This window comes from Trichoplusia ni, chromosome 13 (assembly GCF_003590095.1).
Source record: "Trichoplusia ni isolate ovarian cell line Hi5 chromosome 13, tn1, whole genome shotgun sequence".
Lineage (NCBI taxonomy): Eukaryota > Metazoa > Arthropoda > Insecta > Lepidoptera > Noctuidae > Trichoplusia > Trichoplusia ni.
The window spans coordinates 3014959-3039502 of NC_039490.1; the positions used below are offsets into that span (position 1 = coordinate 3014959).

At 34.7% G+C, this 24544-nt stretch overlaps 1 protein-coding gene across 2 annotated transcripts in view; it reads right to left on the bottom strand.

The window, feature by feature from the left end:
* The window catches only part of LOC113499865 (transcription factor egl-13), a 99957-nt gene that overhangs the window by 6433 nt on the left and 68980 nt on the right, over positions 1-24544 (bottom strand). For both annotated transcript variants that reach the window (XM_026880443.1, XM_026880442.1), the window contains 2 exons: positions 2660-2821; positions 921-1146 (listed from right to left, as the gene is read on the bottom strand). In XM_026880443.1, the coding sequence (XP_026736244.1) occupies positions 921-1146; positions 2660-2821 (388 nt within the window). The remainder of the gene's footprint in view (positions 1-920; positions 1147-2659; positions 2822-24544) is intronic.

A 24544-nucleotide genomic window follows, 5' to 3' on the forward strand; every position in this document is an offset into this window, starting at 1 on the left:
TCCTTTAACTTTTGTTGATTTTGTACGATTGTATGTACTATGGACCTTATTTGATGGATCGTGGCTGATATATTAAATCGTTTTGTATTTAAACGTGTCTTTTATGGACATCTAAAAAACACTCTTTCTTATTGTGTTCTCTTATGAGACCTTTGTTGTGCCTAACTTAACACAATACCGAAATTTAACGACCTAATCGAAATTCACTGACAAAGAACGTCATACCTTTTGATCATATTAATATTATTAGAAAATATGAATGGTATTTCAAATATCTTAAATTTACGTTAAAAGAAAGGAACGGAAATATTTTTTTCACTTGCAACTTCTCAATTATTCAGAAGTGGACAAACTTTTAATAGGCAAAGAGCCTACGCACGAAAACTATTAGTAGTGGTTATTTACTCTAATGACATACATCAGGAATACTTCTCTAGGTAACAAATGAATCAGATAATATGATGACGTCACTCGCGCGTCATTACGAACCGCTTCCAAAAATATTAGTTCAGCTGTCCAATCAAATCATTTATTAGGCTTTGCGCACATTGGCCATTTACTCATGCTTAGATGTGGTTTTATTGGGCTTTTTGATCTACATATACAGCAATTCATTTGAGCTTGACCTCAGGTCTCGACCTGACTACTTCACCGGCCTATACAATCGAAAAGCACTTTCTTTTGTTTAAGACTGCGAAAACTTCATTGTGAATTCAGCTTTATTTTAAAGTCTGAACAATACTGGGTAAAATGCTTCTTGAAAAAAAGACGAGAAAGGATTACTTCAGCAATATTTCAAAGTTGTAATTTTGTTAAATGTTGGTCCTTCATCACATAAGCTTCATAACGTCTCCCATACACCATAAAGTTTACTAACTGAATATAGAGTATATCCATAATTTCTGGTGCCTGGTACTTACTGTTGCACGCAGCATTGAATTCCTCTTCTTTCGGCATATTGTATTGCGACTCATCCATTGGGGGGTATGGCACGAAGCGAGGCATCATCATGGGCTGCGCCGGCGACGGTGAGCGTTGCTTGCTGAGGTTCAGCGGGGTGTCCGGGTCTTGGGGGGGAGGGGACCGAGCGCTCGCTGTCAGCTGAGCGAGCTGGGCTGTCGCCGGCCATTGGTTCGTTGACATTGCCTAGAAGAAAGTTTAGTGAGATTATTATTGATGATGCTGAAATTGGCATGGAGGTTGTGGAGGATAGGTAGAAAGACGGAATCTGAATGAATATGGTATTGGAAAATGTTCCTCCTTCTGAATGAAGTTCATCCGAAGGAGAGTCATCAATCATCTGTAAGAGATTTTTACGAAGACCGTTTAGCTTGGTAGAATAGGGATTGGATGAACAGAAGAGAAGGTCGTACTGAAGTTCATTGTTAAATAGCCGGGTATATTTTAAAAGTTCTGTAAATTTGAATGGTAAATAAAATGTACTGTGCTACATTTAAAAATAGACATAGAAGGCACCTACAGACAGCAAAATCAATTACAGTTTACCGTAAGTCAATGACTACATTAAAAAAGTAAACGGCTAGGAAGATGACCATAAAAATATCGCAACATTTAATAGCCAACAAGTTGCACGTGTATCAAGAAATTAATGACAGACATTAAAAAGAAGAACAATCAATAAGTGATATAACTCGGTAAGAGGATATTACGCCAGAGCAAGCTCACACCGATACGTTTATAACCAAATCCACGTTAGACGCATCTAATTATAATTTTACATAACAAACACCAGTTGGTAATTAGTTTGAGAACAACTTTCGTTTTAACATCACGTCTTCTTGTGATACTAATGGCAAATCGCTATAATGTCGATTGCACCATTCAGGGTTTAGACTGAACAGAACGAAATATCGATATTGCGTAAAATGTTAACAAACGTTTGAGATCTCTAGAGATTTGAGGAATGTGTGAAGATATACCTAGTGAATTTTGGTTCCGTACCCTATTTGTACGGCATCTTTGGTTCTGCGTCAGATGACCGGTATGATGATGGGGCTTCTCAATCATTAAATGCTTACGGACAAAGGCATCCATTATTTTATGACCCAGAAATGATGCGGAGACTAATGTTTTAAAATGCAAGTGTCGCAACTCCTTAATGAAAGGAGTTTAACAATTTTAAGTAGGTATTTCTTTCTTGGACAATGTTAACCCACCGAAATATTATTAAGAGCTAATAAAATTGTATACTACAAAATTTATAAAACATTTTTTTTATATTTTGACAACCCTATATTAATGATAAACACAATGTAATTCATAATTGCTACAGAATACAGGATATTAGTCAATAATATAGATTTAGTAATGTCGACTCGTTCGTAAAAATATAAATATTTTATACATATTTAAGTATACAAACTTGATCATGGTTGTCTTAATTAAATTTGAAGACTACCTCAAAAATCCTGGTATGCTAAGATTAGGAAACAGGCTTTATAAAAATTACGTTACGATAGTATATTTTTCATCTAGCCCTCTGTGGCTTTCCTCAAATGCTCCCACGATTTTCTATCCGGGGCCATCGGAAAGATCATAATAAAATTGAAGCATTTCAAGCGTTTACCTTTTAAGCATCAAGAATCAAAACACAGCTTTGAAAAGGCCTTAGAAGTAATGATAGTACATAGTTACTTACATTGGATTGTTGCTGGGGTCTCATTTGCTCCAACAACGGTAGCAGTCCTAAGTGCGGGCCGGCGTACATGCCGTGCTGACCGCGACGCACCATCTCCTGACGCCGGAGCTGCTCCTGCTGCAGCCGCTGCAGTTCCAGCTCTGCTGTCACGTTGCCTATGTTCTGGAACAAGGAAATTAGCATTCGTGTGAACAGGTTGGCAATTAGGTTGTTCATCATATAAGACATGTAGGATGAATGATGGCTTTTTGAGAAATGACTGACAAGATTTTACGGGATATGAGTGTTGCAAGTAAGAAGGTGCCCAACTTTGACAAAGCAATAAGTTACAAACCAAGATGCATTTGTGAAATTTTGATTGCGGTGCCATTAATAAAAACTGTATATGCACTAACAAAAGGCACCGCTATACCAAATGAACCAAGTTTAAAACTTCGCAACTTTCTGCTATCAGTCTTAACGAGTCTCTCGACGCAGTATTTGTTTTACACAATATATTGCACACTTAAGCAACTCCCAACACAAAGAATAAGCTAAAATGTGTGCACAAATCAACCGACGGGACGGTCACTAAATCACGGCGACCATAAAGCGAATTCCCAAAAAAAAGTACACCAATTAATTGCCTGGGAGTCGTGACGAATAACACAATATACATTTTATCGGCTCTTCATTAAGACAGTATTGAATTGTTAATGGTTGTACAGAGTAAGACATTATAAGGTGATGAAATCAAAACAACTCGACGATGTAAGTTTCCGGATGAACGACGGCTGCAACTCTAAATATGAAAAGGATTTGCGATATTAAAAGTTTCCTGCAAACGCATAAATGCGCTCCTGACACAGGGAATACATTTAAGTGAATCACTGTCGGCGGAGATAAAAAAGAAAAAGCGCTAATGGAAGACAAAAGCGAATGCATAAATAAACGTGACATAATCGTGCGAATAAAAAGAGCGGCAGAGCGTAATAGGCGTCCCTTCGGCGATACCGCGATACATCGAGCGCCACCGGTAATCGACCAAGTTTTTCCATCGGCCTGACAAATTGCCGTCATAACCGAACGGATTAAACTTTTTATTAAAAACAACAAACTGAGCATAATGTATGGGCGTAATCGGTAAGGGACAGATGTTCCCGAATAACGTACGCGATTTATCTAATGTAAAAAGACTTTTATTTAATAGCTCTGCGGAGATGTCCTAGCAATTGGCGCTTATATTTTACAGCGGACCGTCGTTTTGGCATTTTGACCGCATTTTGATAGCATTATTAATGTTAGAGATGATATAAAAATGTGATTTTTGATCGAGGTGCCCAGCTGCTGCGTCACAATTTATTGTTGTACGTCGCAGGTGGGTTGCTGCGTCATAAATATGATATGGACGCTGAACAGCCAAGATACAGTGGCGTCGTTATGCTGATTGAAACAATGGAACCGGTGCCAATGGCAATAGGTGGGTGTGATTTGGCTAGGACCACCGCCCGATGTTCTGTCAATAATGATGACGATGGATATAAATGGAAGCGAAAACATAGTTCTGTTATTGTGTCCTTGTCGATTTTATGTAAAGAACGATTTCCTTTACCAATATTTCTTCGCGATACAAAATGGAGATAGTTAATCATACAAATATTATTAATGGTATCTCTATTCGCCCTTCGACCAAACTGTTTGCGAGACCTTGACACGAAAACTAAGAAAATGTGATCTAAGGAATTGTATCGCCGATGATCCAAAGAGATATGTTGGAGATGATATCAACATGTTTTACGTTTATGAAAAACATAAAGTTCTATAACATGCCAACACATTTTATAAGTCAGAAGCAACAAAATTTATTGATCTCGAGGATAAAGCTACAAATCCCCATAAAGCTATTGTCAATGAAACAGATGTAGAAAACCCTGATGATTTATATGTAACCACGGATTAGGTTGAAACGCACATCAAAAACAATATAATTGAAGAATATATAGTGGACAAAGAGATCACAGATGAACACCGGACATACCATGACATAATTTATAATGTGGGCGCCGATATCAAAATAGGAATCCCACTTTTTAAACGCGCTGCTAACGATATTGACCCTTACGTGGTCGGGTTAAGAGCTAATGATGTCTAATAAAAAGATTAGGTGAGAATACACGGAAAGCTTTATAATGAAACAGACGTCACATTGACGTAAGAGATGCAGATCTTTGGGTGAAATCATAATATTTACTGTCACAAGCCGACGTGCTCTCATTTCTAGATAGATTATTCTAGTCATGGATTTAGGAATCGGTAGTGTTCACGGCAACTAAGATTTATGAAAAAGAGCTGTTAACGCACACGACATTTTTTTTGCGTAAATCTTATCAGTGAAGTCGAATCTCATGATTTATTATGCGGCCTACGATGTGACTAAACCGTGGAGTTTCTATTTGATTTTCGGTATTTTATTAAGCGTTATTTTCTTTATTTGGCTGTGCCAATGACCGTGCAGCATTATGAGCGGGTTTTATGTTAATTTAATATTGACAAAACCTTTTACAGAATCTGGTTAAAACTTATAATGAACATCAGCATTCTTTAAATTCAATTCGTAGTGTGTTGTGTGGTGTATACTCTAAGCGGCTTGTCTATCCATTAAGAGAACCACAACAATCTTTTAATTTATTTATTTCATGACCCTAAAGTGTTGATAATTTGAATAATGTAATATAAAAAGGGCTTGACATGATTTGAAGGGTGCGCGGTGAAGGGCGGTACAGGCAAGCGATGACATATCAAAATGAATCGTTAATGCACTTCCAAGAACAAAAAATACAAAGAGCTGCTTTATTTTTTATGCAAAATCAAAAGTGAAAGTTTATTAGACGCAGACAAGTAAAAAATGCGTTATTTAGCTAAACAAAAAATATGATAATATGATAGCGAAACCATTTTTTGTTCGAAGATTATAAACTAATTTGAGTAAGCATAAAAACTTGCTTCGATTAAAATCGTACAAGTACTTTCACTTCTAATAAAAAAAAATGTGAAATATTTTCGTAACACTAGTTATAAACTGTAAGCAATATAAAGGTGATAATAATATTAAATTTAATGCAATAGAATAAACTGAAGCGACTCCACCCCGTTCCCTGTTCGTATATAAAAGTGTTTTAATATAGATAAACAGCACAATGAGTTGTATTAATCATAACGTGATAGTTTTTTAATACTTCATGGTTTGCGATAGCCAGATAGAATGTTATAAATATGTTTTTGAAATATAATTTCAAGCTTTTCATAAAGTGCGTTAGTGTTCAGTTTATTTCTATTAATGATTTAACAAAAACAATATTCAATAAACAATTTTTACATAATGCCATAGTTTACCTATAATACAGTACGAAAACTTTTTTTATTGGTACTAATTAGCCATTAGTAACCCATTATCTCCTAGGCCAGCCGCGAGATCTTTATTTGCCATCCAGTATTATCTTTGAATAAAATTCATTTGGACGTACATTGGGGATCGAACCCATGACACGTCGCGCTCAATAGGTTTGGCGTGGTGCCCTCAACCACTCGGCTATCCGTGCATCTGATGTTTCCAATACTACGGTTACCTAACCTCACTACACTAAATAAGTGATCAATAAAACCTATTCCCGCTAACCGTCTTAAACTGACGATTAAACAGAACCGGTGTAGATCTCCGAAAGATAAATCTAGGAAGAAAACAAGCGTGCCGACACATACTAATAAAGTTAGAATTTATACTGACTACTTAAACTTTATAGTAACCATAACTGCGCGGCTGCGGTGCGGTATGAAAGGTTAACGCTATAAGCCACTGATTTGCGGGTTGTCGCGTTCAACAAAAATAAGCGATGGGACTTTTTTGTTCATACTCTTTGGTAAAATGTTGTTAAGAACTAAATTTTTCACGAAACATTTGAAGACATTTAAAAATAGTCTACCAAAGAAATTGGTTTTCTAGCCTTTGAATACGAGTCTTTTGTTTTCCAGAACTCGAACAGGGTCTTGACAATAAATCATTATACTTAATATGCAATTCTTGCATACATAAAAAAAGCTCTTGACTCGACAATAATAAAAAACATTACCGTACAACAAATAAGTATAACATTATGACGTTGCCCAATTAAACTGGGCAGGGGTATACAAGCCGCACACCCGGCGTTCCCCGCAGGAGTCCTCTTATCACAAGTTTTATCCTCATGATGCGTGAGTCTCAGTTTTGCGAATGCAGACCCTACCAACCTCTTTATGTACCGGCGGTGGTAAGAGCGAGAAAGAGCTATACAAGGCGAGGAGCGCTGACTCGCTCTTACAACTGCAACAGACATAATTTGCGAGCTGATAGCACGCCTCAGATCTTATCTAATGTCCACGGTGATTATGCATTTTGCATAATGGAATCGATGCAAGCTTTGTCTTGAACCCCGTTTTATATTTATAACATTAAAGTATTATTATGTTTGTTCGAGAATTGCTTTTAAGAATTCGTTAACGAAAGGTTGTTGCCACTGAAATTTCGTGTGGTTTTTATGATAATGTTCGCTTGGACCTTAAAAATATACATCCACATTCTTTATTCAAATAGTCCTTTTATTGTTCATTCAAGTGCAGAACCCAATGTAATTACGAACTTTACGAATTAGTTTGTAATATCGGAACGAGAGTCAAAATATTAGGGGTGTGCCCTCTTGCATTTGAACTGTTATTGAATAATGCTTGACGTTTCGTTGGCGCCAACTTGCGGTGTTGCGATGAGTGGCAACCCTGCGGTTTCTTCAAATTAGCGTTGTGATTGGTATCGGGCGTCGGTCGGCCACGTGGCGTTCCGAATTACTGCGTTTTCATGTTTGTTTCATAAAAAGAACTCTATTATTGCCTCCAACTATTGTTATTGGACGCATTTGTTTATAGAGTTATTGTAAAAATAGATTCTTCATGACAATTTAATGACTAATTAAAGATATTTTGGTATTTTTATCGGACAATTAACTTTATTTTTATATTCAAATTATAAATTAAGTCCTTATAAATATACTCAATCACAGATTACACGCTTAACTTGTAGTAAGCAGACACTGGCGATTATAACGTCAAAAGTTTATATCTTAATTGGTCGTCAAAAGAATCTACTGGAACTAAAAACAAACATGTAACAAACTCGAAATAGTTGTTGACAACAAAACACAACTAAATAAGTACACCTCTTTTTATCTATTTTTAAAGTTACCGTGCAGCCCTATTCCACCTTTCATTATTTTACTGCTTCCCTTCGACGTAGGACATATCAAACGAGGTTCGGCAGTAAATCAACAAATTAAGCTATTACCGCCACATCATAAGCCGGCGTTCTTTGACATAAGCTTTTTTTATAATACAACAGAACAATTTTTAGACTTCCGGACGTGCAGTGTAACGACTTTATAATACGAAACATGTTTTTGTTATCGATAATGCACGAGAGAAAGCTTTGTCGGGTTTTCGTGAGGGTACCGTTTTTTGTGGGCCCCATAGTTGTTGATGGATACGAAATTAAGGGAGAAATATGAGTTTTTAATTTTTCAATCTTGCATTGTAATTTCACAGTGCTGATATATTGAGGTAGGTGTTACATTCTTACTTTATTAATTTGCGGTTCTGTTTTTATTGAAAAGTATGTGCAACTTTTCTTTTTTCTTTTTTAAGAAGCAATTTAGCAGCAAAATTGTACCTGGGTAGGACTTGCTCACTTACTGTTTATCTATACTTCTATATAAAGCTGAAGAGTTTGTTTGTTTGTTTGAACGAGCTAATCTCAACTACTGGTTCAAACTGAAAAAATATTTTTGTGTTCAATAGATCATTCATCGAGGAAGGTTTTCGGCTATAAACCATCACGCTGCGACTAATAGGAGCGAAGATACAATGGAAAATGTAGAAAAAACAGGGTAGATATAAATCATAACTTATACGAATATCTTCTAACCACGCGGACGAAGTCGCGGGCAAGAGCTAGTTTTTAAATACAAATCGTTCCTATCTATTGTATTTATTGTTAAATTGAATACTTATAAAACAAATCTAATTAAACGTCAAAAATCACCCAACCCAAAATCGTCAAAAAAGGAGCCCTAACACAAAAAATAACTTCAACAGTTTTCCCTAACATAATACGCCCAAAAAATTACCACTTCAAGTAGCATGATGTGAGTTCAAATACGATAAACAAAAGGGAACCGGGACGTCCAACGGACCGATGTGAATCCCGGGAGAGTACACAAACATGAGCCCACTGAAACCCGTCCCCACTTGCCCCCATCTCTAGCCCCCACCTCGTGCCCCCGCTCTGTCTTGCCTCTTGCTAGCCCCGGATGCTCGTCCCACTTCAGCTTTTCTTTTATTCCTTGCCTACTCTTATGTTTATTTTTGTTTTCCGTTAGCCAGCGGAAATAATGGCGTTAGGATGTTGGGGATGTTACTCTTTTACTTTCGTATTCACTGAACATTTTCTTTCAGGAATATTTTTGTTCCATTTTTTATAATAGTACAGTTATAAGATTCCTTTTCGGAATAAATAATTTTATTGTAAATTAAATAAAGTATAATGTATAAATATTGGGTCTCTGACAATAATAGGTCTGCAAAATTGAGTTTGACATTTTTGAGAATTCAGTCGAAATAATGAGGGAAAATCATTTATATGGAAATATAACCTATAAAAAGGTCGGTATTTATTTGTCACGTAAATATTTCGTACACCTTTAAAAATATTTAGTAAAAGTAAATAAAAATGTGTGTATTTTTCGCTACGAATTCCCTTCCATAATATTCTTTCGTATTCCCAAGATGACCTTTTGTAGGCGATAGAATTGTGGAGTACCGTCATTATTCTGTTCCCATTCAATTCTATATTTTACCACATTTTAAAAACAAAACTGAGCATCGTGCATTGAGAACAAACGAGTCCCGTAGAATGTACATTAATTAAGCGGTGTACTGTTTTCAATTACGCAGTTTTTTGTACAAACAATTTGTAGATGTTTTTGTACGTATTAAGGAATATGTTGAAAAAAAGGAATAATTAAGGAGACGTGTGTTTCTTGCATAATGAAATACTTTACATGCGAGTACTTTTTGTTTTGTAATTTGACATATACAATACACAATTAGCAAAGACTTTTTTGTGAATCGCAAATGAAATGTTTGCATTTTTAAGTTACGAATGTTAGATTAATCTACATTTACATTTAATGAACTTAGTTTTTAATTAGTAAATTAAAAAAACTGTTACTTTTCGCAGTAATCAATTCATTTACTTGTTCCTATTCTTAAGAGGCCGCGACATACAGACCACACGATAGTGCGAAAAATCCATTGTCTTTTAACGGCTTAACTAAAGAATATTGCACACTATACTCACATAAGCTAAAGCTTTGTGCACATCAATGGGCGATGCCACAAAAGTGCGAAACCTTACCGCATTCGAGAGAAAAGATTAATAAAGCTTAGAACACACTCAACACCTGTCCTTTGTCGCTAATGGACCGACTCTAATCTCCTTGAAAATAGTGCGGTCAGGAAAAAATAAGAAATATCTCTCTCTAATATGATGGTATAATATTTATATTGTTGTGTTGTGTTTTCTTTCAAATAAGAGCGCATACAACGACGCGTAGCATGTGTAGGTTTATTGTTTTTTAATGAGCTTTGATCGTTGTACTTATTGTAAAACATATTTAGTACTTTTTTTTGTCTTGAGATGTCTATAATGCTCTAATAAGAAGATATCGCAATGGAGACCTTGTCTTTTAGATTTAATCGTATACTTTGATAAGTAAAACCTACTTGTTATGTAAGTCACAACTTAAATATTCAAGTAACATAGAAATAAGTTTCTTCACTTGTATAAACTCAAGAAGCTAGGCAGTAGGCACTCCAGAGCTATCAAACTGGAAGAGTCCAAAAAATTAAAAGTTATATTCAGTTCCAAATGGTTAAAGCTGGTATAATTGGAGGAGACTCGAGTTAACCACCCGGATGGGGGTAACAAGCGGTTATCCGGGGAAAGAGGAACCGGGGAAGAGACGGGTAACAAGCCGGGCGAAATGCAGTAACGAGGATGCAACCGAGCTTCTCATAAGAAGGTTTTGTGGCCGCAAATATTGGAGTGTTGGAGCAAATGTTGGATGCTGGATGTTAGATACATTTATTTTGGTCTCAAATTCAAAATTTCCTTTGGCTAAAGAACCTTCTAAGATTATTTATATGTTAATCGGTTTTTAAAAACCGTCGTTTGTTGTGTCAGTGTAAAGTTGTCATTAAAAATACCTAAGTTTTTGTCCAGCCATTTTCTTAGGTATCTAAATTTCAGAACGAAACGTTAGACATAAAATCTTGTTATACATCGTTGAGAATATTATGCAACTACATATTAAGTGTACGTATTTCATATAATTATATGTAGCTCTATATTACAAAAATAACATGGCTCTCGTTCTAGATAAACAATTCGTAGAAACATCAGAGTACTTTAAAATGCTACACTTCTGTCTATTAATCATGTACATTTCATAAAAAAATAAATATTACTGACGTAATTATTTTACTTGTTTGAAATAACGAAGCGGAACTATTTTCAAGAATTTTTCACAAAGTACTATCACCGACAAAACTTTAAATAATATTTTATTTATTTTACAACATCTTTTGTCGATACATAATATGAGGTCTCTATATGTATTTGGTATATAAGGTCTCTATATGTATTTGAGCTCTTCTTGAGTATAAAAATAAGTTATTTACTTATCTGTACCTAATTGACTGGAAACTAATTTTTGCTCGCGGTTTCCACTGCCTTATTTTGGTTATAACTGTAAAAACATTACCATTCTTTAATGAAATCGTAACTTATAAAAGTACCCTACACAAGGTGTCAGCTATTTCTCTTTCAGAGGATACCAGATTTCATAAAAATCGATTCAGCCATTTAGCCGTGACGAGAGAACAAACACACACACTTTAGTATTTATAATATTAGTGTGTGATAAATGTAAAATGATTTGCGTGACTGACTGTACGACATACATTTTTATTAGACATATTTTTTTCTGCGCCATTTACATATCTTTGAGAATATGACAGTTGATGATTCAGATAAAGTGATGTAATGATGATGATAGGACACTACAATGATGTTACGGTATGGTTAATTTATTTCAATTTTCTTTGATATCTGACACTTTTTTCATACCAGCAAAAATACCAGTTATAATAACAGATAGTGAGAAACTTTTTGTAATTGGAATTCTTCAATCTTAATATTCTTGAATACCTGAAGCAATTGTTTTTGATAGTTACAGATTTCTTAATCTCGGTGCTTTGTGATGTAGGATGATCATTTACGATTTCCGATTGAAATTTCCACACAATATCCTTCTAACTCTTGGCGACATTTTGCATGTAGCATTTTTTTTATTAACAAGAACTGTTGATAACCAGATATTATTAACAGTCCAATGCTATTTGGACTAAAATATAAGTACAAGAAACGACTCCATATATGACCTTTACCGACCATTTAAACTTGTACTAAAAACTGCTCAACAAATTATAATAACTGTCGTTTCTGTCGTTTCTTAAAATCACATCCTCGATCAAAATCATTATTTATATTCATAAAATCTATACATTGTATAACAGAATTATAAATGTATTCGATAAATAGCCGTTTTATCCGAAGCCCGCTGACTGACACAAACACAATGATTCGTCAAAGCCGTCAGACTGAAGCGCGTCTCTCAGCGGACGAATGTGCGTCATCCTTTATTTATTGTTTATCAAAACGATTATAATGGACTCGATGATTGCCATTATTGAGCATCAAGACTAGATGCGTACACTTTGTATTTTGATGTTCTAAATGTACATGAAAAAGTTGTAGATGATGAAAACGAAGACGGTATTGCAATCGTCAAAGATGTTAAATTTGGTGAAGAAGGAAAATGAATTGTTGATTTAGTTTATTTCGTTCGAGCTTTGGACTTGGATAGAAAAAGAAATACCATAGCAGCAAACATCGAGCCAAAAGTAAAAAGTCTAATAATAAAATTATTATAATTCAATCTTCACTATCGATCGGCACGCGCCTCTATTTATAAAGATATTAACCTTTTCCCGTCAACAATATGCGGTGAAACGTAAATATTTATTTTTATACAATCCCACCGATGGAGCTCCGGCAAACGAAACTAAAAGTTTAAGAATAGTCCACGAATAAAATTTGGGAAACATACACAGCAAGCCGCCACTTGCCTTTAGAATAAACATAGTGGTCTTTGTGATCTACTGACGGGCATTACAATAAATGTACCGGGGAACGAACACTTAATAAAATAACAAACACCGAACGCTGTTCAGTGTTAACTATCAGACGGATCTAAATACTTCTTTCTATCTAAACACTGGGCTTTTGTCTATCCAACAGAGCGAGAGGCGATAAAACACAATGATGTATCTGTAGAATGATTTCATACCTGGAGTTACGCGCCGGCTTTAATGTAACATTGTTGGAATCGCACAGCTCGAACGATTGTCAAAACAAACCCAGATACCTACACCTGGGAATCTGCTCCGCCGAATGGAAGAATAACAAGGAATGTATGCTCTGCTTATTTTCGCTGGCGAGTTGTAAAATTCATTGAGAAAAACGGCTCTTGGACTATATATTTCTAGGCTACGGATTAACAGGCCTCTATTGTATAATACGATACATAAACTATGCCGTAATAACTGTAAACTCGATGGTTTTATTATAAGACGATTTTAAGACCATTCGACGCTTTTGAGGGCTTAGCGGCATCCAGCAACGACAAGGTGGCGTAAAATATTACATTCTAATGTCAGTAATATGAAATCCAATTACGAACAAATAGCTTAAGCCATTCTAATAACAGAATGACCAATTTGTAAAGGGATTGTGTGAATGTTATTACCATTTCATAACTCGTTTGTAACAATCGGGCGAAATGTAAAAATGTAATCGTTATCGAGCCGATGATACCAAATTTAAAACTCAATAAAGTTCCAGATTTGTTGGCATCCTAATAATGCGCGATATCGCGGCAAAATGGCGGGTGTCATTTTAAGTCCCCTTTCTTCCGTCCGCAACGATTTTAATAACAACATCTCCGCTTTCTTTATTCGTTCTTTTGAAATCTCTTTTAAGCTGAAGTAAGTTTATTACTAGTCAGATCAGGAATTTCAATCTCACATCCTGAATGAGACGTCTTTGATGTAACCGTTGTAAATTGTTGAATGGATTGTCAGTCTTAATTGTTGGTGGCTAGGGTTGATATTACCTTGACTGTTTCATTTCATTGATGGTTCTTCTAAAACTGAATTTGCACTCTTTAATAGTATGAGACTCATTCATTGTGATAGTGTCTTGTCAAAGGAGTTGATGACGTAGCTCTTGTATATTGGGTTTTTTATTACGTGCGTTGAAACATAAATGTTCTATAAATATCGGGGTTTTCGTATCATTTGATCAAATAATAGGTAGTGAGCGAGTATTTGCATTGACGTTTCGAATGGATGGTTCAGTTATTGTGAGCGGGGATGTTTCACATTGTATGGGGTCGTGCGACTGTGTTTGGTCAACGAACCGGTTTTCAGCTACTATTTTGGGGACAAATCAGTGAATGTACAGTCGCCGTGAAATGTATCTGTACTAGTTCGGAAACCTCTATCGAGAAGTAGTATTTTAAAAATAGTGTACAAATAGACCTGAATAATAGTGAAATAACAAAGTTTTAGATTTTGTTATTTCTTCAATTCATTTGTTTTTTTACGACACCTACCTACCCTCACCTTGAAATATCTAATTGATCTTTATTTAATTGTCACGAAATATTTCTGACCCAAATCCCACAACACATTTATTTTTTGTCTGTCCCACAAAAATATGAATAATATTCTACGCGACAGTAGCAACGACACAACGATTAATAAGAACACTAACAAAAACCTAATTAAAATAGGAAATAGAATATAAAATTTAATAAAACATCTCGCTGATATACAATATCAAAGAGAAATAATGTCATTATTTCAAAACTTGGTAGATCAAAAGAAGTAACGTCAATACAAAATGGCCGATCTTCATAATAACATTCATAATGGGACTCTTGAGAAAAAAAAATCTAAATTAATTTCCCCGATCCGTTTCTTGGTACAAAGGGGCTATCTCTTTGATAGACTTTCTTGTACAGTCGCCGGCGGTATGCAAATGACAGCCACGTTAGTTTTTCATTTATTTTTGTTAAAGGATTTGTCAGTGAGCGGGATTTTTACAGCTTTATTATGATGTGAATTTTAATTAGCAGTGGAGCTACTGCGCTTTTTATTTTGTTGTTGTTAGATTTAAAAGGTACCTTGAAAAAAAATTAGTTTGTTGAAGTCTAGTTTTACGGTATGAAAAAAACGAACCGTTACAAAACTTATAAGCTTATAGCACTTCGAACACATTATTAGGAATCAACACAATTATGGAAAAAAAATCAGAAAACAAATGACAAATCTCGATACACAAAAAAAATGAATTTCAGTTTATACTTTTGCTATCGACTGTACTTAATAATTTATGCAAGTGGTCAGCGTTTGATGAATGGGGCCCTTTAATTCATAAAATGATTTCCCCATACAAACAGATCCTTTATGAATGGCTCGAGTTTCTTAAGAAAACCTTAAGTGCATTAAATTCTGTTTAGAATTAAATCAATTATCTTTTTTTTTTGGATTTTCCGATGCCCAGCTTTTATGCTTCGAATCATTTTCTTTAAAAGAATAGAGTTTTCCTTCTTCTGTGTATTGCTATCTCAATTAATATGAGGGATGTTTTTATATTTAAAAGTAAGATTATTACGCTACAACTGAGATTTTTTTTGGAGGTTGAAGATAAATCGTAATGTGATTTATTTATTCATTTTTTTGTATATTTTTGTATTATTATCTATTGCGCAATATTTTTGTGGCTTTCTTTCGTTATTTTAGTTTTTTTGTGATTCAATTTAGGTATTTAAGTATGTAGCACTTAGGTCATCTATATGTAGATGATACATACAGTATTTTTTTTTTAAATAAGACATATTGACTTCATAATAACAAATGAAAACAAAAAGCAAACTTCGCTTAATTTGCAAAAGCTTTTACGAGTACACAATCATCAGAATTCGAAATTCAAACGCCTTTGATTCCAGAACGATTATGTACCGAACGCTAATAAAGTCACCATTTTATTTAGACCTCCCTTACCCCCTGCCTTCCTTAATTTAACAGGTGTCAGAGGGGTAAACGAATGAAAATCGAGGGCCTAACTTAAATAAGCACCTTATTCAATATAGCAGAGAAATGTAAACAGACAATCAGTTATTTTAAAGATAGAATTTGAGCGGGAGTGAGGGAGGGGCACGTAATTTGACAAACGCTTTGAAACAACTTCGATTATAAATACTTGGTGTTTGAATTTAAAATGTTACCTCAATAAAATATAGAATTGGCTTTTGGCAACACCTAATAAAATGGTTTACCCTAATAATATATTTTGTGTGCTATAATTATTTGATATTGAGTTACGTATAATTCATAAAATTATTTTCATAGTTTTCAAACACAATTTCCTCACAATAAGAAAAATAACTATGCCTATCTCCCTGTCATAATGGAATCTGTGCTTACCTGTGATGATAGTGAGAGTTGGCCATCATCCCGCCAAAAGCAGGTGTTTTATAGGGTACAATTTCTAGTCTCACGATTTCGTAAATATAAAGAATCAGCTGTAAACAACGCCCCTCCCTTTGAGAGCTGAATGTAATCTGTTTTGTTAATTTCCAACGTCGTCTGTCGGTGTTTCCATCAAAACCCCGGTAAAAGGAAAGGTTAAGTTCTATTTGCTTTAACTGTGGGGGGGGGGGGGTGATTGAGCGTTTGTTACAGGCCACAAACAAATGCAAATATTAGCTTTTTATTTTACTTTTTTGTCGAGTGCCAATGTTGGGAATTTGTTTTTTTTAAGTGATTCTTTTTTAGAATTATGTCAATAATGAATTGGTTTTTTTTACAATGTTTGGCTCAGTAAAATGTACTTGATAAAGACTATTTATTGAACGTTATCGTACTAAAGAAAACGCGTTTTTCTTGACAGATACATCTGCGCACTTACGCCTATCTATCGGATAAATTAAGTAATCATACATACATTGTATGATTAATATTCAGAAAACCAATGATTTGACAAAGCATGCTATGTACATTCCTTCTATGTAAATTAAATTTCTTTGATGAACCTGAACAATATAGATCAAATTAACAGCGATCTAATTAAAATATCAGTAGCAAGGAGACAGAATATTAAGCCATTATGTATCAGGGGACGCCTTATTTGAATAAGCACAAATTGTCAAAGAGATTTTATCTCTTTAAACAAAGATGTTCCTTGTGTTAGCTTTTGGCCCTCACAGGGGTCCCTATTTAATGGGATCGGCTAATACGGTTGATGATGCCAACGATTCGTACCCCTTGTTAATAATCCTTTTGTCTTGCTCTTCTCGCCTGGATAGATAAGGATGGAAGATATGATTATGAAAATGCGGTCGAATTATACTGTAAGCTTCTTATTTGTTATTGTTGCTATTGCTGTTGTGTGATTTTAAGCTTAAGATTAATGGAGTTTTAGTAGGTGATGGATTTTGGCTGATTCATATATTTTTTATACATATAGCTAGTGTCGATGTGACTGCACGTAAAGCTGAGTGGTAAAGGCCATCGCGCCAATCCCAATGTTGGGTTCCAATTGTTGTTCTGATAGGACAAGCATTTTTGTGATCCAATAAATGATTGTTTTGAGTCTGGGTGCCTTTTAGCATAAAACTTGAATGCCTGTGGACCCCCCGAGACGCAAACATTAAATTGCCTACTGCACGAGGCGTTTTTTATTTAATAATTCTTCTGATATAATATTAAATTTGAAAAAGGTCTTGACTGTATAAAGAAGATTTCTGGTGTGATAATTTTACTTACTTACAATGCTATTTAGTTATAGTTTTATCCAGATCCATAAAACTCCTTTGGGAAATTAAACGTTACAAATAACAGTACATTACAGAAAACGTGAGGTAATTTAACTACACGTGTTCAATCTAAAAACACTTGGCTCTAAAAATAAGCGAGTTACCCGGCGCAAACGACCCCACATTTAAAACCGCAAACAAAAATAGTTTCCCCATTAAAAACATCTCGAAATCTCAAAAATCACAGACAATCATCAATCCCAATTAAGGTGCATCCCTAACGTGAGAGAAATCTGACAAAACATTGGCCAATCACGTCGTCCACAAAAGCGTCAGCTTCCCTCCCTTCTTTTTTTAAATGGTCTCTGTCCCCCGCGTCATCGTGACGAAAGATAGCAGTTACGTCATTAGCGCCTGCCGCGTCATTCCAACACGATTTGTCGGCGTTTATCGCGCGATTTTTTGCCGCAAACGCGTGCTATCGCCACACGTACAATATGCGTAAATTTTTCGCCAGCTAATGTGTTGGAAGTAACTTTCGCGAGATAAGCGATGAAAGCGAACGCTGAGCGTAACGTTTTTTGTTTGGTAATTTTCTGTCGGAAAACGTTTACGACGCGCTAATTTTTTGTAGGTTAAAATATGTGTCATAAAGATACGCTTAGTCTTTGAAAGCATTGAGAAATATAAAATGTTACTTAATTATATCCTCTTCTTCTAAAGAGTCAACTTTGCAACATCAGAAATACCAATTACAAAATACAACAGAACATTTCCAACATAATTAAAAGGCATCCAATTGGATACATCATTTCCACGCAAGCCAACTGAAAACAGAAATAGTAAGCGGCAAAAACGCTCATAAACTTTTTTTTTCTCCCAAAATACTAACCCTTGCCAGCATAATGCGGAAATAAAAACATGACTTTAAAAACCATTATTTTCGATGTACAAAGTTCGTTCGGATACGAGCATGAGGGGTAAACGCGGGCACTAAAAAGCACAAGTGTGCTTCAAATGGCACGCGTCACAGACCACAACAAACGAACGCGGCGGATAGAAACGACAATCGGTATAATTTTAATTAGAGAAAAATTGCCGCGGCAAAATGCGCAAGTACCGTGTGTACCGTCAGTTGCAGACGAAGATAGCTCGTCAAAAAATGAACAGACGAATCCGTTATCGAACGTCAAATTTAAAAAGAGAATGTCAAAATTGAAAAAAAAAATAGGTTCCATTTTCAAAATTGAACTAGAGATGTATGTTTACACGAATTTATTGAACTTTAACTACTATGAGTTGTAAAAATATATAATTATTTTTTGAATGCAAAATTAACATTTATCATGCTGACGGTAAAAACTCTTTGGAACAATACTCGAGGAACCCTTTCCGCAAACAATTAGCGCACAAGTGCACTCGGAACAACGGCAATAGAGCGTCCCTCTAGCGGATAGAGTGGTGCAAAGCTTCCGACTGGCTGCAAGCCATCGTGCCTTTGCCTTTGCTTGCTCGGTCGCCGCCCGCCCGTGGCTCAACAGCGCGTGTACATTGCTAGCCGCTTTTGTTTTTAATCTGTCGAATGTGTAGATATTTGGATGCTTTACTTTTTACGTATCTTTTACGAAATATTTTTATTAATTTTAGTGTTTTTACACTGTGACTTGATAATTCAATTAGTATTTTACGAACATAATAGGCGAATACGATATGCAATACAATTTTAACTTTCATTTACATTATAACCATTTGAACGTAGGCGTATCAATAGGGGATACTATTGATAGGTTGTTTCATTGTCAACCGCTATCGCAAACTTATCGAGTCTCATTCTAAAGCCATGACATAAAGCGATAAGAAATAGGCAGCAAATAATATACTTATAATTAGTATTCTTGCTTTCTGATAAAACGAATACACGTATATATAGTACACTAAGAATTTATAATCTGTATCTGTAAACTAGGTTTTTGTAAGATTGAACATTTTATTCTTCTTTCAAAAGTAGATTAATGCGATTTTTGTCTTTGTCTAAAAATCAATAGTTTTTGGTGTAATTGTAATTTCGTCATTTTTTATTGAATTCGCCTCACTTTCTGAAACAAGGCAAACGTATACTTATACTTCAGTGGCAGTGCCGTTTTATCCATAAGGCATTTTAGGCCAGTGCCCACTATGACCAGGGGCCTAGCACTCAATTGTGGCAAAAGTAGGCATCTAAAAAAAGCTCGATAAAATATTCACTGAATGAACATTACTTTCATTCATTTAAGGGGGCCCCACACCACAAAAATATAGTGGTAGCTAATCTATACTAATATATAAAAGGGAAGAGTTTGTTTGTTTGTTTGAACGCGCTAATCTCGGGAACTACTGGGCCAAATTGAAAAAATCTTTTTGTGTCGAATAGACCATTCATCGAGGAAGGCTTTAGGCTATAAACCATCACGCTGCGACTAATAGGAGCGAAGATAGGTACAATGGAAAATTGAAAAAAAACAGGTATAAATCATAACTTATATCTTCTACCCACGGGAACGAAGTCGCGGGCAGCAGCTAGTATGGTATAAGATTAAACCATAGGTTAAAATGTTACCGCAATATAACCGATCCATGCGGATGAAATCTATTAAACATATTCACGTAACAAACAAGTACTTACAATAATTCAAAACGAAATTAATTTGAGAAACTCGAGAAGTTATTGCTTTTAGTAATCCCATACACTATTGTAGTAAAATAATTTATTTGACAGCTGCAAGCCATTTACTTCGTTGTGTCATAAGCCTATGATTGTTATCACATCTCTTCCTTATATTACATTTATTAAATTAATTGTATTTTATGTGAGAGAAAGTAAAAATCTTGATCTAAAATATTATTATCTCAGATCAAATAACCGCGTTATCTATATGACAAAACTTCAAAAATGCTGAGTACAAACGATGGACATACCGAAATATTTGATAAGGTTGATGTCAACAAAACGTATTTTATAAAACAAAGTACCTGTTAATTAATGACTTCAAGTTTTTTTTTTACGTAAACAAGACGCGAGTTCTTAGAAACGTTATCTCTACGTTACACTAACTACTAAACGCTAGCAATAATTCGTTAAAATTAAAAACCAACGTTCGAAGAAGTCGAGATTTGAAATTTCAAAAAACCTGTTCTAATTGGTCAGTATTGTCCGCGTTTAAAACGTTCTTTTTTTAAATTTATAGAATGCGTTATCGTCAAGATTAGTATCACGATTTATAATTTTTGTCTTTGTCTAACGATTGTATGTAATTTGATCCGTTCAAATATTAATGTTTTTTTAACCGTTTATATGAGCCTATTTAAAGAATCGTCATTTAGACCGATCTGAGTATAATAAGTTCACTATATTATGTGCTTGTTTGGATCTGATTTTGATAGGTTTATTAAACTTGAGATAATAAAGACATGCAAGTTTTTATTTAAATAATAATTAAGTCAGTGGTGTCAATTCACAGGTTTTGTAAAAAAATGCGATCTATAATGTTGTCATAAAATCTTGAATATGTGATGGCCTCATTAATAGTCAATACTAAATTAATAATTGTGTAATAGCCTAATTGTGTTACAAAGAGAATGAAATATAGTAAGTAGTTGTGTGTAATTAATTCCCACAATGCAAACCTCTAAAGCCTCTCTTTACTTCTCAATCCTCAGTACATTGTAATTATTGGATGAAAGTAACCTGCCTGTATGATAAATGAGGCAAAGACGTCCCGTCATTGTTCCACCAATGAAAGAGCTTTTGTCTATGGGCCGAAACAAAACCCTCGCTCGTTGTCTATGCCCTGCTCGGTTCACTCCTTTGTCGACCGTCGCGGCTTATTGTTGCGCGATGCGTTGGCGGAATCATTAAATGTGTTTAAAAAGGACAAAGCAAATGTTTCGCAAATATTTGCGATATTCTCACGCCTCTAAGTCTCGGCGAGCAATTTAAATGAGTTGTGGTATGCCAGAGACATTATAATGTGGTTTTTACCAATTTAAATAAACGTGGTTTTTATTGATGAACAAAACGACAGGAAATACATATTTTATAGCGATTTTATACTAATGCAAAGCATAAAATATTGTCCGCAATCAGATTATACTCGGATTTTTATACGTTTGAATCTATTAAATGCTTTTAGTTGCTCTCGTTACAAATATTATTTATTTATTATTTCATACAGAAAGTTTCTTGTTGAACAGAATTATTAACAACATAACTATTTAATTGCCTTAAAATTAATTATGATTCCCACAACGTTGTGTAAGTAAAATGGTAACGAAAACAATACTTTAAGATTGTCTTGTGTAGAAATGCGCGTGCGCCGGACAAAACGCCATTGTGCGCCCATATGGGAATATATCGCTTGTTTTGTCATCCTCATTGTTGCTGACAGACAGACAGACAACTGAAAAGACAGCCTTTGAATAGTTATGTAAGCAGGAAAGCACGTTTTGAATACTCTTAGCGACGACGTTAAATAATTCTATACGAGTTTGTTTTAATGTATCCGTTGTTGTTTTTACTTGCTTTTTTACAGGCTTTATTTAATAGATGCAGTTTCTATGTGAAGTCGATACTGACTATAAAATTCTATATGCACATCTCAATGTTTTTTTTATAAATAGTTTTAAGCATGATTAATTAATTATATAAAGCGATAGTGAAAGACTTCGGTTAGGTCCGAAAATATCTCATCGAGCTATCCCGATAAATACCCCTGATTAAATAAGTACATTTCATTCATTGTTTTATCTATTTTTTTCAATATTACCATAGTGCTCTAAATGTTAAAGACCAAACGTTTTGGGTGTTTAGAGTAGTATCTAACAAAAAGAATCGAATAAGCTTTGACATTTTTAATGATATCGAAAACCCATAGCCGCAGTTTTATCGGCACCTTCCCCATCCACAATGCCACACGGTATGCTAATAGTCCAATTAATCACAGCGCTATCCAACGTAGGTTTTAACACGGAAATATATTTTCCCTTCGCCTATTAACGTAGTAACAACTGCCTAAAGAAGACGCCATCCATTTTATTTTGAAAACAAGTTAACTGTGATCATTACCGCGGCCGGTGTTGTGAATAAATCATATTAATATTATGTTATGTCGGTCCATTACGATTCTTCTATTTTGCGTAATATTTTAATTAATAATGTTTTTTTTTTTCGATGATGGAATTGTGTAGCTTCGTTTTCTGTGGAAATTGTCGTGTGTTTTGAGAATAGGCGCCTTTTCCGGGTGACGATAGCGTAATAAGTACTTTTTATTATCCGTCCTATTATGTAAGTGTGCGGTTAATCGGATATCGATATGTAAAAGCTAAACTAGTTTTTTGTATAAATATGAGATTTAATACAATTTATTCATTAATTGAAACATTTTTTAATCTGATTGCCTATATTATAAGTTAATTTTTGATGGTTTAAAACTTGTTTATCCTCAGTTCTCGTTTATTCATTTACGAAAATCCCTTATTTGCATGATATTAACCTTCGTAATTGTTTTCAAATTAACGTTGAAAGAAATCTTGAAGCTCTTAGATTAAAATAAAGTAGCGTATACATGGGTTGAGACTTTATATTATAAGGGAATTCTCACATTGACAGACGTTTAGAAATGGACGGTAGAGTTTGATGACAGATACACAATCCACGTCCATTGATGCCTTGTTCAACGATCTCAGACGATATACACTCGGCCTTATCTCATTACATCGTTAGTCAAGTGGGCTGAGAACATTGATAGTTTTGTCCAAACTGTCGAAGCGTGGGACTGGACATCACCAACGTGTGAACTAGCTATCACCATTATTTATATTTTTATTAGAATTTTTATCGAACACTCGAAACAGCACACAAATCAAAACAAACCTTAACACGTAATGACTAAAGTACATATTCGTTTAATCACAGCGGGGGAGTATTATCGGAGCTAATCTTTTACGACTGCTTTGTCACACCAGTAGGTCCGACTTTATTGCAAGATAAATTCCCAAATCTATTTCGGAAGGTAAGCTTTTGACATATATATGATAATGTGCCTGTTGAAACTGAAGCCGTGAAATTAAAAACCATTGCTAGAAGACAATATAGTGTTGTATTAATTCACGAATTCTTAAAATACATCCCATTTTGAATATTTTGAGCGTCGTTTTATTACTCGCAGTCAAATAAACACATATTCAAGTGTGTATTAAGATTCGTTTTTGATTCGACTTACTAGTTATAGGCATATTATTTAAATACGAGCTATAAATATTGACAAAAAACTATAAAAGAGAATGTGTTTAATAGTCATATTTATGTATGAGCTAGGTTTAAGGTTAGTAACCAATGCTTTTTACTTGTTAAGCGTACTTCTTTGTATGTAATTATTTAAATTTAGAAAGGGTATTCTGAACAACCGTCAGCCATTCTTTTCATGTTTAAATTACGTTCTTTATTTGAGATAATTGAAATAAATTCGAATTTCAAATTAAATTTCGATGGCTACATTAAAAGTGTTGCAAGTATTTCACCCTATTTTATTTTTACCTAAGATTACAACACTGGTTAGTCAGGAAACCGTAACTAAGTAACGTCACTTACTAATTAACAAATAAAAACTTTTTACACAGTAGTTATAAAGCGGTTGTTACCACTCTAAACATATCACTGTATAAAAGAAGTTGCCACTTAAATAACTCTTTTCTCCCTTGACAAACTTAATTCTGCGGTTGTCGAAGCAAAAAAACGACATGCATCGCGACCGCGTCGATGTTTTCTATCTTATTTACGTACATTGCT